We start from the raw sequence: 15,786 nt of genomic DNA, 5'->3' as shown, positions 1-15,786 counted from the left end.
ACTACATGTTCCATCACATGCTAAAGCAACGTCATACAACTCGGATACAAGACTGTCATACGAGCGCGTGAAGATATTTTTCGACCAAAATTCACCTATCGATTTCCGTCCGCTATGACGCTCTCTCTGGTTCCCATGAACGCTCGTCATCGGACACTCCTCTCTTCAAGGATCGATATATATTCAACCAGATTTACTTCGGGCTCCCATCCACCACTCCCGCTTCTCCCTTCATAAGATGCTTTCCGCGCCAGTACTTGCTTCCGTATTTGCCCTTGCCTCGGCGCTCGTTGGCGCTGCACCAACTGGCAATCTTACTGCTTCCCCCCCTCCTCAGGGTGGAATCAATACCACTGCCGATTCTCCTGCTCCCGTCTACGCTCCTGATTCAGATTTTGACTACCAGTCACTGGCCCTCGCTCTCCACCAGGAGTGGATTGAGCTCGATCTCTTCGTAAGCAACCGGCGTCTTACCTTTTTTTAAGAAAAAAAAGAATCGAACATTGTTTACTAAATTAATCTTTCGCCCCTGTAGCATTACGGTCTTGTTCGATTCTCTGATGCTGAGTTTGAGCAGTATGGTATCAACGCAGAGCAGCGATCGCTCATTGAGTTCATGGCCGATCAGGAGGTTGGCCACGCCACTTTGATTTCCAACATGCTTGGTGCTTCTGGAGCTCCCAAGCAATGCACGTACAACTACTCGTCGGCATTCGAGACTGTTCCCGAGTACATCGACTTCTGTCAGCGCCTCACTCGTAAGTAGACGTGTCTCGCAACACATTCTTTAAAACAATGTCCTGACAATCACCGTTTTCAATCAAGGTTGGGGAGAGTCTGGAGTCTATGGTTTCCTTCCTCACTTGGACTCCAGGCCCGCTGCTCAGCTCCTCCTTCAGTCCATTACGACCGAGGCCAGGCAACAGTAAGTTCTTTCCTTCTTTGATCTTCCGTCCGTGCCCTAGAGTCTTGACGCACGCTTGAACGTAGGATGATCTTCCGTCAGTTCGAGGGCTTGTTCCCTATGCCTGTCTACTTTGAGGTTGGAGTTCCTCAAAACTTTGCCTGGACTTTGCTCTCCCGCTACATCACTTCTTGCCCTTCGGAGAATAAGCCTCTTGAGTGGAACGTGAGTGTTTGGTCCGCAGTCTCATTTGCGTCCTTTCTTCCCCCTGAGACTAATGCTTTTCCCCAACAGATCTTCCCTACCCTCGAAGTCGTCAACGGACCTTCTGGCATTGATGTTGGCTTTCAATCGGAACCTTACCCCAGCGGAGGTCCTGGTTAGTATTGCGCATTGTATTAATGACTTTTGAGTGCCTGACGAATGATTTGTTTCTCTCCAGCTATCACACACAATCGAACTGCACTCTCGTACCCTGGAATGCAGGTTGAGCTATCTTGGGAAGCTCCAGGATCCGTCGTCGGGCCTTACAACCAGTCGACCAAGGTAGGAGCTCAGGTTAACCTTACCAACACTACCGACCTTTATGTCGGATGGATTTCACAGCTTGTAAGTCGCCTTCAACAACCGTCTACTCGTTGCAACAGCAGCTGACTCGGAGCACTCCATCTGTAACAGAACACTACCTACACTCCTCTTAACGTCACTTCCAACATGACCGGCACTACCATCCAGCCCAACGCAACCGTCTTTGAAGAGACCCCCAACGACCAGATCGTCAACGGGACGTCCTTCGTCGTTATCGTTTCGAACCCTCTCCATGTCACTCCCTTCAACCTCTCGCTCATCAACGATTACGTCGTCGCTGGTCCTGCCCTCTATCAGGCCTCATAGTCATGGGGTGAAAATGAGCACATATCGCAAGTCTGTATAGTATTTTTTTTGGTATGGAACATTTATAATTATATAATCCTTGTCATTAATTTATCGGAGGTTGACTCGGTTACATGTATTTCGTGTGTCAAGTTAGTGCAGTGTTGTATCTGCGATTATCTATGCAGGTTTCAAGTATTTAGAGAGATCAGGCCAGCTTGACTTAAACCATTTACGCAAGCGGTTTGACAGGGGATGGACAGATCACGGGGGATGGGTTGGGAGACGAGGACGACGGACAGATTCCGCTGTACGTAGACATGCACGTAGGTTCGTATTGTTTGTAGTGCGGGTCCGCTGGACGGACGGGATAGCAAAGGTATATAGACGATACCAAGTAGGTAGACTTCGTTACCAATGTGCCATCTATTCGTTCTCCCTTAATTCTTAATCTACTTTCGCTAAGACTTATCCTCTCCTCACGCAAATATCTCCTACTTCGAATTCCTCCCTCTATATAATAGCTCCAGGGCAACTTAGCAGTAGAACAGATAGCCGACGGACAAACGTAGGATGGTTTCAGTGGCGATCTTACGTGTTGCCCGGAAAGAAGGCGGCTGTAATCCTTGGGTGCTTGGACCTTTCAGGAGGCCGAGACGGGCCGCACATTTGATGAAGACTGCCCATGCGGTAAGTAGGCGGCGGGAAGTCCATGGACGCTACGACATTCTCGGAGGATTGAGAGGGAAGAGAGCGTGCGGCGTTTTATTGGGTGGAGGTTGGACATGTCGCTTAGACGGAGATAAGGAGACGGCTAATAAAGAGGCGAAGATGGATGGAAATGGCGCTAAAATTATTCTAAACATGTCAGAAGCCGAGAAGAGAAAGAACGAAGGACGAAAGCCGAAACGTCATTCGTGCCTCTCAATTGCGGATAAGGAAACTAGGAACCGTGATTAGATCCGACTAAGCAGATATGGTTTGCTCAGCCACCCATTAAAATCTCCATTACAAACCACAATTGCTTTTTCAGATATGTTTTCATCGAGGATGTAATTCTACAAATTTGGTATGTTCCCGCCAAAGGTACCAGTTTTACACAGTGCACTCCGCAAGCTTGTCAACGACCCCATCGGTATCAAACTTGCAATCCGCCCTGCACGTGGCAGGCTTGTCAACTATCCTATCCGTATCAAACTTCCAATCCGCCCGTGTAGCCAAAGCAGCCTTATCCAAAGTTCTGGGACCATCTGGTCCTTCCTCAAGGCCATTGGCACTTTCTCCGGGAATTGCGCTGCGCCACTTCCAGTACTGGGTAAACTCATCTCCTTTCTTTTCGAGTTGATTGACGAAATTCTAAAGGGCAAAGGGATCAGCAGGATCTATAAAAGGTCGGACATCGCACTTACCTCTCCAAAAATGGGCAAGAACTTGAATCCATGACCTGAGCCTCCGCTAGCGATCTATCTAGCATGTTAATGGCCCGATCATTAACAGCTTAAGATGTATACTCACAAACAAGGATTCGTTCGTATCAGGCACATAGTCAGCAAGGAAATGGCAGTCAATGGAGTCTGTGTACCAGCACATCTAGCCGGATATCAGCCATCGTCAGATCTACCATGTTCCAACTACTCACCCTCGTACCAGTCAGCCCAAACTCGGCGAGATCGGGATACAAGGCTATGATGTTGCTCTTGATCGCATCCAAGGCCTTCTTGGGGATGTTGTCTATATTTTTCTCGGTAAAGGCAGTGCGGGGGACGGAAATTTTCCTGTAGGATAAGGATGATCGTAAGCGCCATTTGGAATTGATAGAATGGCCAGTCACTCACTGCCCGTTTGGAAGGGTCTCGTAATTGGTAAATTTAGTAGCTCGGAAGCCGAACTTGAGTCGGCCATTGGGGTCTGCAGGCTAGAAGGGGCATTAGCAAAGTCTCTTTAACATGGCATAGGACATGCAACTTACGAAACCACCCATAGACCTGTAAGAGCCCCTAAAGCAAATTCAGCTTATGGAGAAGCAAGCACGTATGACTCGAACTTACTCATGATCTCCCGGGTCGGCCTTTAGTTTCAAGCTCCAGCCACAGAATTCAGCAGGGCTATATTTCTTGCGAAGGTCGGGACGGTTTTCCGGGATATCGATAAAACACAGAGAACCGGCGGTGGTTTCAAGCAGACTGCTGACCTCTGGAACAATAGAAGCGGTCCACCCTCCAGCAGCGACAATGGTCTTGTCTGCTCGATGCTCTTTGCCATCCTTGGTAACTACACCCAGTATAGTCCTACCTTCATGGATGAATTTGTCGAATGCACCGTTTTTCTGGTCAAGGATGAATTTGACTCCGGCCTTCTTGCAAAGGTGCAGGGCATAAAGACAAGACTAGGGTACGAAATCAGCCAATGTAGAACCATGTTTTGCAAAAGAAGCGTGCTACGTAACGTACCTTATCGGCTCGAGTAAAACCGCCTTCCATATCAAGCATACCGTGGATATTGCCCCCTATTAATACTCCGTAACGTTGAAGCTTGGAGGCCCAATGCATCCCGGGAGAATTTTTGTCCTTCTGAGCTGCTCGAGCCAAGTCATGGGCATCATTCTGAGGTCGCGTCAGCACACTGAGGCGTAACTACGAAAAGACGTTTGGACTCACGATGAGATAGACGTCGTCCCGGTGTCCCTCCTCAATGGCTCCCTGTAAGCATTGCGCATGGTAATCGTCAAGCTCTTTGCCTTCTCCCAGACGCATCACCCCGCACTGAACGAGCAGATCATCGTCAGGAGTAAGACCGGCGGGCAACTCCTCAGGAGAGGAGTTCCTGATAGTCGCATTCCATTCTTGCCAAACGGGAAGAGCTTGAAAAGCGAGCTTCTCGTACCTATTGAGGCCCATTAGCTCCACAGTGACATGTGATCATTAAAAGCTCACATGTGGCGAACGCCGTAGCCTGTTCGGAAGACCTTGTTGATATCGGCGGAAGCCCCGTCACAACCAGCATCTGGGCGGTACTGGTTGACTTCCAATGAAATCCTATCAATGACAGTGACGTCTTTGTAACCTAAGTGATACAATGTCAGCATGCAGACTCATCCGCCTTAGATACGCCAAACACACCTCGTCGAGCAAGGAACAGAGCAGTACTGAGACCAAAGACCCCAGCGCCTACGATTAAAATCCTTTGCGATGGGTCGGACATTGTTGGCGTAAAATATAAAAATGCGGAGGAGGTTGTAGAGGAAAAGTGGATGACATGGGGTCGACAAGGGCCGGCTCTGCTTCTTGACTTTTATATAGCTAGCCAAGCCAGATTTCCGTTGTTATCGCGCCAGCCGACTGATCGCCCCTGTTCGAGAGGGCGGCGCACCGGCACCGCGGTTGGGTCATTTCCTACATCCTGTACTGAAGGGAAAATTATGGCTGCCCGTATAAGGAATAGCCGCTTGATGGCGGACCAGGCCCGAATAGCCAGGCCCGAATAGCGTTCCATTTATGATCATGCATTTATTAGCAAGGAGCGATCTAGCCCAGCCGAGCGGCGTCCAACCCGAAAGGAAGCAGTAGTTACGTAAGCAAATTGCAAGCTTTAAGGCGGCACGGCGCCGCCCGCACACGGCGAAGCGGGCGAAGGACCGCCAGCGGCCTCGACAGCAAGGACGAGCACCAGGTCCACTCACCATCATGTTCACGAGCAGCCAAACGGGTGAAAAGCCGAAGGTTGACAGATGAACGATACTCAACATTTAACACATGATAAGAGCAATAAGCTAACTTAATCGAACTCATGAGACAAATCATCCGTCTGTCGACTACTAATACAGCTAGCTTGTCCCCTTTTCGCCTCCCCTCTCTCTCGTCAGAGTTGCCGCCAACTTCATAATTTGTCTCTAGTTCCGCTAAATCGAGCTCTACAATTGTCGTTCCTGCTGGGTACTCTATCTAAGATGTCTATCAAACATCAAGGCAGCAACGACCTTCAAGCCGACGAAAAGGCCCTCGATATAACCACCACGGTCTTCGAGACCGAACAACACCAAGTCGAGGAACCCCAGGACGTTGATCTATCTTCCTATGACTACACGTAAGTCGCATCAGCAATCATGCTCATATACGCGCGACCTTTAACTGATATTGCATTAGCAAGGAAGAAAGCAAGGCCATCGTCCGCAAATTCGATCTTCACATCCTTCCTCTGGCATGGTGGGCGTATCTTTTCAATTCTCTTGACCGTAACAACGCGTCAAATGCCAAGTCAGCCGGCATGACCGGTCAGTCAACTATGACACACAAATCCAACTGGCCACTGACTGTCTCGTAGAGGATCTGAACTTCCCCAATAATGGTTACTCAACAATGTTATGTGTCTACTTTACATGCCTATGTGCTTTTGGCGTTCCCGGCTTGTGGCTTACCCGTAAGATTGGGCCTTGCTATACCATTCCCGGTATCATGTTAGGGTGGGGAACGATGGCAATGGTGAATGCAGCCGTCAACAATTATGCAGGCTGCCTTGCGGTTCGTGGCTGTGAGTTGGCTCCCCTGAGATACCAGTGTTGTTTGTTTATACCAACTGACTCATTGTGTGCAGTACTGGGCGTCTTTGAAGCCCCTTTTGCTGGGACCCTGATCTATTACCTTACCACATTCTACACTCGTGGAGAGCTTGGTATGGTAAGTGGCCTTTTTTAAAGTCTGCACGCTGAAGTTCAAGCTGAACTTACATCTATATCCAGCGGATTGCTGCCTTTTACTCGTGCAATGCACTATCTGGTGCCTTTTCGGGCCTTATTGGCTATGGGGTTTTCCAACTCGAATCATCTCTCAAAGGGTGGCAGATTCTCTTCCTGTTGGTTTTTATACTCAATATCTTTGGGGACCATTGCTGATCCTAGAGCAGTATCGAGGGGGGCTTTACTGTGGCTTGCTCCATCATCATTTTTTTTCTCCTACCCATCAGCCCGGCCAAGGCGACTTTCCTCAACGATCGTCAAAAGAAGATTGCTCGCCTCAGGTGCCTCCGTGATGGCTCTCAAGCTGTCGGCACCAAGCTCCAAAACAAGACATTTTTCAAGCCTCTCAAAGACCCCAAGTACTATGTCTTTGCCGTTATTGCCGTGTGCTACGGTACAGCCACCACGCTGGCCTCTAGCTTCCTTACTCAGATTATTGGACGCTTTGGTTATTCCACAGTCAAGACAAACCTGTTCACAGTGGCACCCTATGCCTGTGGTACCGTCGTTCTCTTCATCACCGCCTTCTCTTCAGACCACTTCCGCGAACGAGGTTTCCATCTGGTCTCTGCACTCACTCTTGTGACCATCGGGTGTATCCTCCTCGCCGCCTTGCCCGTATCCGTCAAAGGTCCCGCTTACTTTGCTACCTTCCTGATCAGCATGGGCTCCTTCACCCCATCCATCCTGTTTCACAGCTGGCACCAGTGCAATGAGCCTTCTGAAGATGGCCGTGCATTCCGAGTGGGGTCGCTCACCTTCCTTGCCAACACTGGTGGTTTGGTATCGTCCAACATCTTTCGAGACGAGTGGGCTCCACACTATGTGATCCCCCTTATTATCACGGCTTGTCTTGAAGTTCTCGGCATCACCCTTATTGTATTCATGCGTCTGTGGATGGGAAGGCAGAACCGTCTACGAAACAAGGCTCAGAATGTTAATTGGACGTCGAAGGATGTCCCAACTGAAGTCTTGAGTGCAGGACCTTCGAACCCTCTCTTCCGCTATTTTGTATAAGCTGTGCGATGCCGGTAGTATGCCTTTACTAGCTAGGATAAGCAGAACTTGTAGGATAAGTAGGATTTGTAAAGATAAGCAGAATTTATAGGATAAACAGAATTTGTAGCGAATCTGTGTATGACAAACATGCAAAGACGGTGCTTTGTACGAAAACCTGTCTTATATCTTGTGTACGACAGCAAACGAAGAAGAGAGTGGCAGCGGTCATAAATACATGGGACAAAAGCGAGTCTATTGGTGGCACTGTGCTAGGTAATAATGAACCAAACTATTGGGCGTTTATGTTTGGTCTTGCAGGACAAGAACTTCAGAACTATTTAGTAATTTTCGGTAATTTAGCATTAAAAAATACCTGGTATTAGACAATTTCCCCTGTTTCTGCCGGCTCTATTTATATATATATATATGCATGCTTCACGCTTCCATCATTTCCCATTCTTTTCTTAGAACCAGATCTGTTTCTTTAGTATGATTGCTGGCTATGCTGGACTCGCACAAGCCAACGACTCAGGTAAAGAATACATCGGTCTTGAGACAAGTTGAAGATGCCCTGAATATTCGAGATCAGTGCCTGTGTTTACATGCCGAAACTATGCTGCAGAGGTATAGGGGACTGCAGAAGATGGAGGCTTGCAGTTAGGAGTGAACCGTCGGCTGGTACGTACAGTAATAAATGTCAAGGAAAAAGATAAACGGTAAAAACCTAATTTGAAATGAATTATGAAAATATCCTCAACTCCCCCAAGGTATTCGTTGTTACGTACTGCATTTATTAGTCACACAGGTCGATTAACTAAATAGGAGCTTTTAAATAAGTCTCCGGACTTTTCGCTGATGAAGATCCCGTTTTCTGCAAGTAGGATGCGTGCATGACTGTATTTATGTTCTACATCACACTCCATTTGCCAAAAATTGAGCTTGGTTCAAATTACTGAGTCTGACAATGTCTATACAGTATTGTCGCAGCTGATAGCTAGATCATCTTGTCGCCGTCGTCTATCACCATCTCCCAGCTCCCACCACAGCAATGTCTAGCTTATCATCTACATCTTTAGAAGACGCCCGGCCCTCTCCTCCTGCATATGCACCACGAGCCCAAGCTTGCGTTCGGTGCCATCTCAGAAAACGAAAGGTGAGGAAGATATCTATGAGTAATGCTGTAGATTATTTGATAAGCTTGATGTGCTGACTGATCGCACCCAGTGTAATCGAGCTCTTCCAAGATGTGGTGCATGTGAGAGAGCAAACGCCGAGTGCCAAGTATATAACAAAAACCACGATCAGGGTCTCATCGAGTGAGGAGTTCCGTTCTATATTTGCTATCCATACTAATAGATTGATATAAAGGGAGATCCGCTCTCTCAAGAATCGGATAGCATGGCTCGAGGACATTGTCATAAAGGTTGATCCTCAATGGGCAGACATAGTGACTATACCGACGGGGCAAGCTTTGCCCGCACGGGGACAATATTATCCCCAGCCGCCCTCTGTTCCTCCCTTATCAGAAACCGACGATCAGGCATCCTTCCTTTGCCAAAGCCGTCAAAAGTCAACAATATCTTCCATCCCCAACGTCTTTTCCCATGTCGTCCGTCACACACCACTGAATCACTGTTCTCCGGAGACATTCCTGTATATGACGCCATTGCCGTTACAGACTATTGATGACCACTTGCGAGTGGACCTCTCGACGTTCAACTCGATACAAGTTACCCCTGCCCCAGAGACCCCTTTCAGTACGAGAGTCCAGTCACTCAACATACTGTCCTTTGAAGACGCAATAGAGCTTGTCAAGCGCTACACTGGAGATCACAAGTTCTCGCATCAAGTGACCAGTTTTCAGCAACTAGAACATGATGCCAAGCTTGTGTACTCGGAGGAAGGTCTATCCAATTCCGATTACTATGCCAGTCGTTTCAGGCTTTTCATTGTTGTCTATCTATCGGGCATCCTTGGATACAAGAAGACTGATCTCACAGCTTGGAGACGGTACAGAAAAATGGCGATGATGGAGATACCCCACATTCTGGTTCATGAAGATCTGGTATGTAGTAGGTCGCCCTTGCCAATATCTGCTAACTACAGGCAATGATAGACTTGCGTCCAAGCTCTCACACTTCTTGCATCGGTAGCGATATATGAGTCGGATCTGAATGTTTGGCGCATCCTTGGCATGGCTTCCCACACAGCTATAGCTATCAACCTGCATCGTAAAGACGAGATATTCCTGCCGCCATATCTAGTCACAATGGACCCACCCACCGTTGAGCGGTTCAACGAGCAACGGAAAAACATCTTTTGGACATTATATGTCCTAGATCGTCTAGTGCTGTCTTGCTTTGGATATCCTCCATCTATACGGGATGATGATATCGATATTGACGTGAGCAAAACGTGGTTCATTTCTGGCTGGCGGCCTAACTGACTTGGTGCATTAGCATCCTATTTGCCCGCCCACCACCGGCCCGAGCCCATCGTCTGAGCTGTGCCATGCCATCATTGGTAGGCGACTTTTGGGTCAAATCCATGAATCACTGTACTCTCCGTCTGTACGGCCTAATGAGAATGGCGAGCAGATAGTAGCCAATTTCGTCAACCAAGTTCAGCTATGGTATTGTGCAAGCCCACTGAAGGCGGCGTTTGTTCGTCTTTCGGATAGCGTCATCAAGCGCCAGGTAGGTGTGATTGGATCTTAAAGTTGCTGCCGTAGGGGTTGGGCATCTACTGATCTTAATGTAGTGCTTGGACGATATGTTCTACCATGACATGATGATCACGCTCCACCAGCCGTCATCCCTTCTCCCGCGCGTATCTTCAGCTTATATCGACACCCTTTACCAATCTGCCTGTATTTCACTAGATCTATATGCCCATTATACATCAGAAGATCATGTAATCCGCCACTGGATCCATCTCCACAGAGTTTTCAAGACCTGTATTGTCTTGATTTACTGCTGGATTGAGCAGCGCTCTCAAGTGGAGTTGGAAGAGGCGACACTCGAAGATATATTGAGGAGGGTCCATCTGTGTCAAGAAGTGCTTGGTCGATTCAGTGCGTGTCCACAGGCAGAGACTTTGGCTATGACATTCAACACCCTTGTATCTCCTTTCGTAGAAGGAGCAGGCGGTGCACAAAGCATAGATCAGAACTTGTTCATTATGCATTGAGCATATCATATCTTCTCTCTTATCCCTAGTATGCATTACAAGCAACGGATCTCATTTTCAGGCCAAGAGTAAGGGTACAGAGGAATCACATCGTAAACATCCTAGCTCTTGCCCTCACCAGTTCTAGACTAATTTTCCTCATCATCCCCTCAAATGTCGCCGGCCCCATTTCCTTCGTCCATCTCCGCATCTCGTCTGCCGTTTCCCTGCTCACTATCCCCCCTGTAGACATCACCACCGCTTTGAATATCCCAGAGTAGGTCGCCGGCGCCTTCTTGGTTGCATTTTCACTGACTTTGTCCAGCCAGGAGAAACATCGGTTGAGGACATGGTGGAAGGCAGTTTTGCGCTCTTTGTGCTTCTTGCATCGCGGTCGTTGAGGCAATATACCTTCAGGTCATAATCCGTCGCATGCAGCCCACACCTGCCCCGAACTCTCAGGTCATTCCTCCTCTGCCCCTCAAGTGTTCTCGGCTCAATAGATACAATCACCCCTTCGATGCTCTGCAGGCCACGGTGGATTATGCGGTTGATAGAGTCGTGGCGGTGTTGAGCCCAGGAGTTTCTGGAGCGGCAAAGTTCGTCGCGGCCGAGGGGAGAGTCGGAACCACAGAAGGAGCAGATGGCAATTGAAGATCCGACCAACGTTCGATCATGGAGACCGGTTGCGACCTCTTGGTTGGATAAACGAAGTGGCTGGAAGTAGGGAATCAATCACATTGAACCAGCGTTTGCCGATCTTGGATGCATTTTCTATGAGTCTCTTGCGTGCAGGATCATTCAAGCCTTCGAGGATGGTTGTTTGCTGATGCTCCCACATAGAAGAACAGAGTTCGCGTTGGCATTCCTCCTCTGCCCCTCAAGTGTTCTCGGCTCAATGGATACAATCGCCCCTTCGATGCTCTGCAGGCCACGGTGGATTATTCGGTTGATAGAGTCGTGGCGGCGTTGAGCCAACCTTATCCAGCCACCTCACGCATCCGCCAAAACAAAAGTCGGCGACCTTACAGTTCGGCGAGGCAGGTACTGCAGTGCTTCGAGCTTATTGATCACCCAGAGAGTACACCTTCAAGTCGTAGTCGGCAAAAGGCGAGAGAGCTTGTTCCTCTGACCCTCAGGTCGTTCTTCCGCTGGCCTGTGAGGGTAGGAGGCTCAACTTTGACAACAGTGCCCTTAACCTGGTTGAGATGTTGGTGTATTGTTTGGCTGATAGCGTCGTGGCGTCGTTGAGTCCATGGATTCAGGGAGCGGCACAACTCGTCATGCCCAAGGGAAGCGAGAGATAATACACTTCAGAGATGACACCAAGATAAGATATAGCGTCTCAACGACTGAAGTGGAAAGGCAGAACGCGATAGACGTTTGGCAGAAGAAGAGACTGATAGGTATACGTAGAGATGGGACACATAATCCTACTCAAGAGTTGAGACGCAGCGTGGCAATGATGGGAGTCACGGCAGGAAGAAGGCAGCTGGAACACTCGGGCGTTAGACCTCTGAGACGACTGAGAGGGACTGGTAGCGGCTTACCGACTGGTGTAAGTGTTATTGGGTCGATGTTCAGTCCGTCCTATTGCAAATTTTGGGTACACTTGACGCTTGCTCCACGAGCAGCGCGTACGGTGTTACTGCTTGTTTTCCAATCATCCACTGAAAGAATCTGTCTCAGCTTGGGGAAAGCAGCGGAAAACAACGGTGGACTCACCCGGTGTAAGAGTTGATTGGCATTTGTGCTTTCGCGACAGATAATTGACCAGCCCGAGAGGCAGCCTGTAGATATCCTGTTAGCCTTAAGACGTTGATTCGCAGCGTAACCAGACTTACAAGTAACGGCGCACTGAGCAACCAGCCCTTATTACCACTCTTCCCCAAAGAGACAAGACGGTCATGTCGATTAAATGTCTGAGAGTGACCTCTGTTTGACTCGTCCACTTGCTTTGTTGCATACTTTGCGAGTTTGTTTCCGGCGTGAAATAAAGAGATGGGCGAACAGGTAATCAATTTCTCTCCCGCACTGATTGCTCTCTTGGTTGAGTGCGTCGCACGGCTGGTCTGGATTCGAGTAAGGACTGGGCTCGGAAAAAGACACGGGCTGTGATGGTATATTAGCATGTGGGGTCGACGATGAGAGAGAATGGGACTGGGATGCGGAATGGATAATGAGAGGGAATGGGACTTACCAGGCGATCTGTGACGTGACGCTCTCTACCTATATGCGAGATTGCCCTAGGTCGAAGGGAAGAGGACGAGAGAGAGTACTGGCGAACAGCGGAGACATCAACACCGCCGCTTGATTCGGTCAGTTGGCACGAATCCCGAGGCAAAGTGATCTCAAAAGAGAGATGCACCATCCTTGCGTCAACCCATAAGGGCCTCCGTCGAGGCGAACCTCTCCGGAAAGGATATCATGTTACCCGACGTCGTCGCGCAGCGGTGGTGATGAGGGGCGAGGAGTGTCACTATGGGGAAGCTCGTTGGATGCAAGGCGAATGAAGAATGCCAGGGAGCGTCATGTTGTAGAATAGAATAGAAGCGGTGGGTCGACGGACGGTGATAGAAGATGACTTCTTTGATGGGAACGTAGCGATGTTCGTCGTCACGGAGAAGAAGTGACGGGAATGAAAAGAAAGTCACGAAAGAGAAACGCATGGTGCCGTGTTGTGCGGAGCAGATTGTTGGTTATGTAAAGGGGATTATTATGTAATAATAAGTACTTATGATACAACCGTGGGTCGTTACGCCCAGCTCCGTCGTCGCGGCGAATCATCTCAGTTCCTCTTTCATACATATACATATCTATAACATACCCCTGCCATATTTCCCACACAAGACGGCGCCTGTGACCACCGTCGACAGGTCACTACTCAAAAAAACTGCATCAGATGATAGCTCGATCCAGCGACACGGCAGCCTGTCACCGCACCGTTTACGAATCCGACCTGTCTCTCAAAGAGCTCGACGGTGATATTTTACACCTCCAGCCTGGGAAGAAGCAGAACAAGAAGAAGGAAAAGAGGGTGGATGATACGTCGGAGGAAAGGATGCCGCATTGGGATATATGAAAGGACAGGAGAGGATGCAAGATAGGTGGGAAAATACACGATGGGAGAGCATGCGATATGGGTGTGTGAATGGCAAGATGATGGTCATTAAGGCTCGCGATTGAGAGTATACGGTGTGGGGCGGAGGGAACTTGCGGTAACGTCCATGTCTATCCTCATGGCAAAAGTCAATGCTGATGCATCTTAGTCTGCTGTATGGTGAGCATGACTGTTTATCTCGTCACCGGTTGCGATAGCGCTAACTACTGTATAGGGTTTTTTGTTCTTCACCCTCGACTGCATCCGACGCCGCATGCTGCACTCGAATTCATTTTTCTCACCACCGACTCTACACTCGGCGGCTACTCCATCGCACCCGATCACACCCGGCTCATTCACTCAGCTACCCCATCACACTCGACTCATCCACTCGGCTATTCCCCGACGCTGGCTCATTTACTCGACATTCAATAGCAGTAGAGGCGGCATGGGATATATGGAAGGGCAGGAGATGATGCAAGGGGAGATAGGCAGGATAGGTGGGAGAATACACGGTGGGAGAGCGTGGAATATGGGTGAGTCTGTTCTTTCAGACTGTAGTGGTCGTTGTCGTAGAGTATGAGCTATGTATTGCGTGCCGGCACTACGCATACGGATCGGACTGAGACTATGGATTGATGCATATGTCAGCTTGAACATTGGCAGTTGCACAAGGTTGCTTGGAAGGGTGACATAGCAGTGCACCGAAGGGACAAATAACAGGACAGCGAGTGATATAACAAGACAGCGAGTGATATCACCGAGCACAAGGATCGATCGGTTGGTGTACGGGGGCTGTTTCACGAGCTGATGAACAGTTGTTGAAAGCGTAAAAAGGATAAGGAGACAGAGAGACGGGTGGGCAGAACAAGAATGGGTTGGGAGAATGCACAATGATCGATTGGCCGGTGTACACCAGGTGGTGAACAGTTGGTGAAAGGATAACAAGAGGAATGGGTAAAACAAGAAAGGAGAGCGAGAGTAAGAGGTGAGAAGAGGGAATGAGAATGAGAAGAGAATGAGGAAAGGGTGCCGGTTGTCGAAAGCATAGTGTGAAGGATAGACGAGTAAACGAAAGAGGAAAGGATAAGGAGAATGACAAGTAGGAGAGGAAATGGGAATGAGAGGGGAGTGCAGAAAGAAAGGGCAGTTGTCGGAAGGGTAATGCGAAGTAGGGACGAGTGGGCGAAAGAAGAGGGGACGTGAGAACAGGAAATGGGAAGAGGAAATGGGAATGAGACGAGGTTGAATAAGAATACGGCAGCTGGTGAACGATTGCGGAGAGGATAATACGAAGGCGTGAGACGGAGAGAGGAATGGGTAAAAGAAGAAAGGAGAGGGAGTGAGAAGAGAGTGAGGAAAGAAGGAACAAGTGTCGAAAGCAGGAGAGACGGGTGGGGAAAGGAAGAAAGGAGAGGAAGAACGCGCGACAGCCGAGTACGATAAAGAGGCCGAGTATAATAAACCGAAGAGAGAGGAGAGGAAGGATGGCCGAGGGCCCCCCCGACGGCCCCCCGGAGGGCCCCCCGCCGATAAATAAGGCGAGAATAAAAGGACAAGTATGATAAAGAGGGTGAGTATAAATGAGAATGGAAGGAAAGACGGCAAAGTGGGAAGGAATTGTTGAAGGCAGGAGAGATGAGAGAGGAGAGAGAGAAGGCGCGATGGCCGAGTATAATAAACAGGAGAAACGAGTGGGGAAAGGAAGAAAGGAGAGGGAGAACGCGCGAGAGTGGAGTATGATAAAGAGGCCGAGTATAATAAACCGAAGAGAGAGGAGAGGAAGGATGGCCGAAGGGCCCCCGACGGCCCCCCGCCGATAGATAAGGCGAGAATAAAATAGGACAAGGGTTAGGGGGTTATAGAGGTTGCATTTTTCGTTGTTTAATTTATTGGGTTGTCGTGTGTGGTACCCGAATTAAAGAAACTACTTAAATAAACAACTTAGGGGGTTAGGGGGTTAGGGGGTTAGGGGGTTAGGGGGTTAGGGGGTTAGGGGGTTAGGGGGTT

The 15,786-nt window shown here is 49.0% G+C and overlaps 4 protein-coding genes across 4 annotated transcripts; 3 read left to right on the top strand and 1 right to left on the bottom strand.

Moving 5' to 3' along the window:
• Positions 1 to 238: 238 nt before the first annotated feature.
• Positions 239 to 1,798, top strand: CNBN0040 (hypothetical protein; the record flags this gene model as incomplete). The annotated part of the gene is made up of 7 exons (XM_766928.1): positions 239 to 454; positions 536 to 758; positions 826 to 925; positions 991 to 1,129; positions 1,199 to 1,283; positions 1,347 to 1,513; positions 1,583 to 1,798. The coding sequence occupies 7 exons, from the start codon at positions 239 to 241 to the stop codon at positions 1,796 to 1,798; spliced, it is 1,146 nt and encodes a 381-aa protein (XP_772021.1).
• Positions 1,799 to 2,872: 1,074 nt separating this feature from the next.
• CNBN0030 (hypothetical protein) lies at positions 2,873 to 4,978 on the bottom strand (the record flags this gene model as incomplete). Its single annotated transcript, XM_766927.1, has 11 exons — positions 2,873 to 3,133; positions 3,187 to 3,240; positions 3,293 to 3,367; positions 3,417 to 3,552; positions 3,613 to 3,692; positions 3,747 to 3,774; positions 3,826 to 4,163; positions 4,228 to 4,380; positions 4,435 to 4,660; positions 4,711 to 4,840; positions 4,897 to 4,978. The coding sequence occupies 11 exons, from the start codon at positions 4,976 to 4,978 to the stop codon at positions 2,873 to 2,875; spliced, it is 1,563 nt and encodes a 520-aa protein (XP_772020.1).
• Positions 4,979 to 5,723: 745 nt separating this feature from the next.
• Positions 5,724 to 7,526, top strand: CNBN0020 (hypothetical protein; the record flags this gene model as incomplete). Its single annotated transcript, XM_766926.1, has 6 exons — positions 5,724 to 5,860; positions 5,920 to 6,047; positions 6,098 to 6,304; positions 6,368 to 6,450; positions 6,513 to 6,625; positions 6,677 to 7,526. 6 exons carry the CDS (start codon positions 5,724 to 5,726, stop codon positions 7,524 to 7,526), a joined length of 1,518 nt encoding a protein of 505 aa, XP_772019.1.
• Positions 7,527 to 8,556: 1,030 nt separating this feature from the next.
• Positions 8,557 to 10,697, top strand: CNBN0010 (hypothetical protein; the record flags this gene model as incomplete). Its single annotated transcript, XM_766925.1, has 6 exons — positions 8,557 to 8,661; positions 8,733 to 8,824; positions 8,877 to 9,573; positions 9,625 to 9,912; positions 9,968 to 10,204; positions 10,269 to 10,697. 6 exons carry the CDS (start codon positions 8,557 to 8,559, stop codon positions 10,695 to 10,697), a joined length of 1,848 nt encoding a protein of 615 aa, XP_772018.1.
• Positions 10,698 to 15,786: the final 5,089 nt, after the last annotated feature.

Source organism: Cryptococcus neoformans, chromosome 14, assembly GCF_000149385.1.
Source record: "Cryptococcus neoformans var. neoformans B-3501A chromosome 14, whole genome shotgun sequence".
NCBI classification, from domain to species: Eukaryota; Fungi; Basidiomycota; class Tremellomycetes; order Tremellales; family Cryptococcaceae; genus Cryptococcus; species Cryptococcus deneoformans.
The sequence above is the reverse complement of the archived record's forward strand: the minus strand, read 5'-3'. Positions and strand labels throughout refer to the sequence as shown.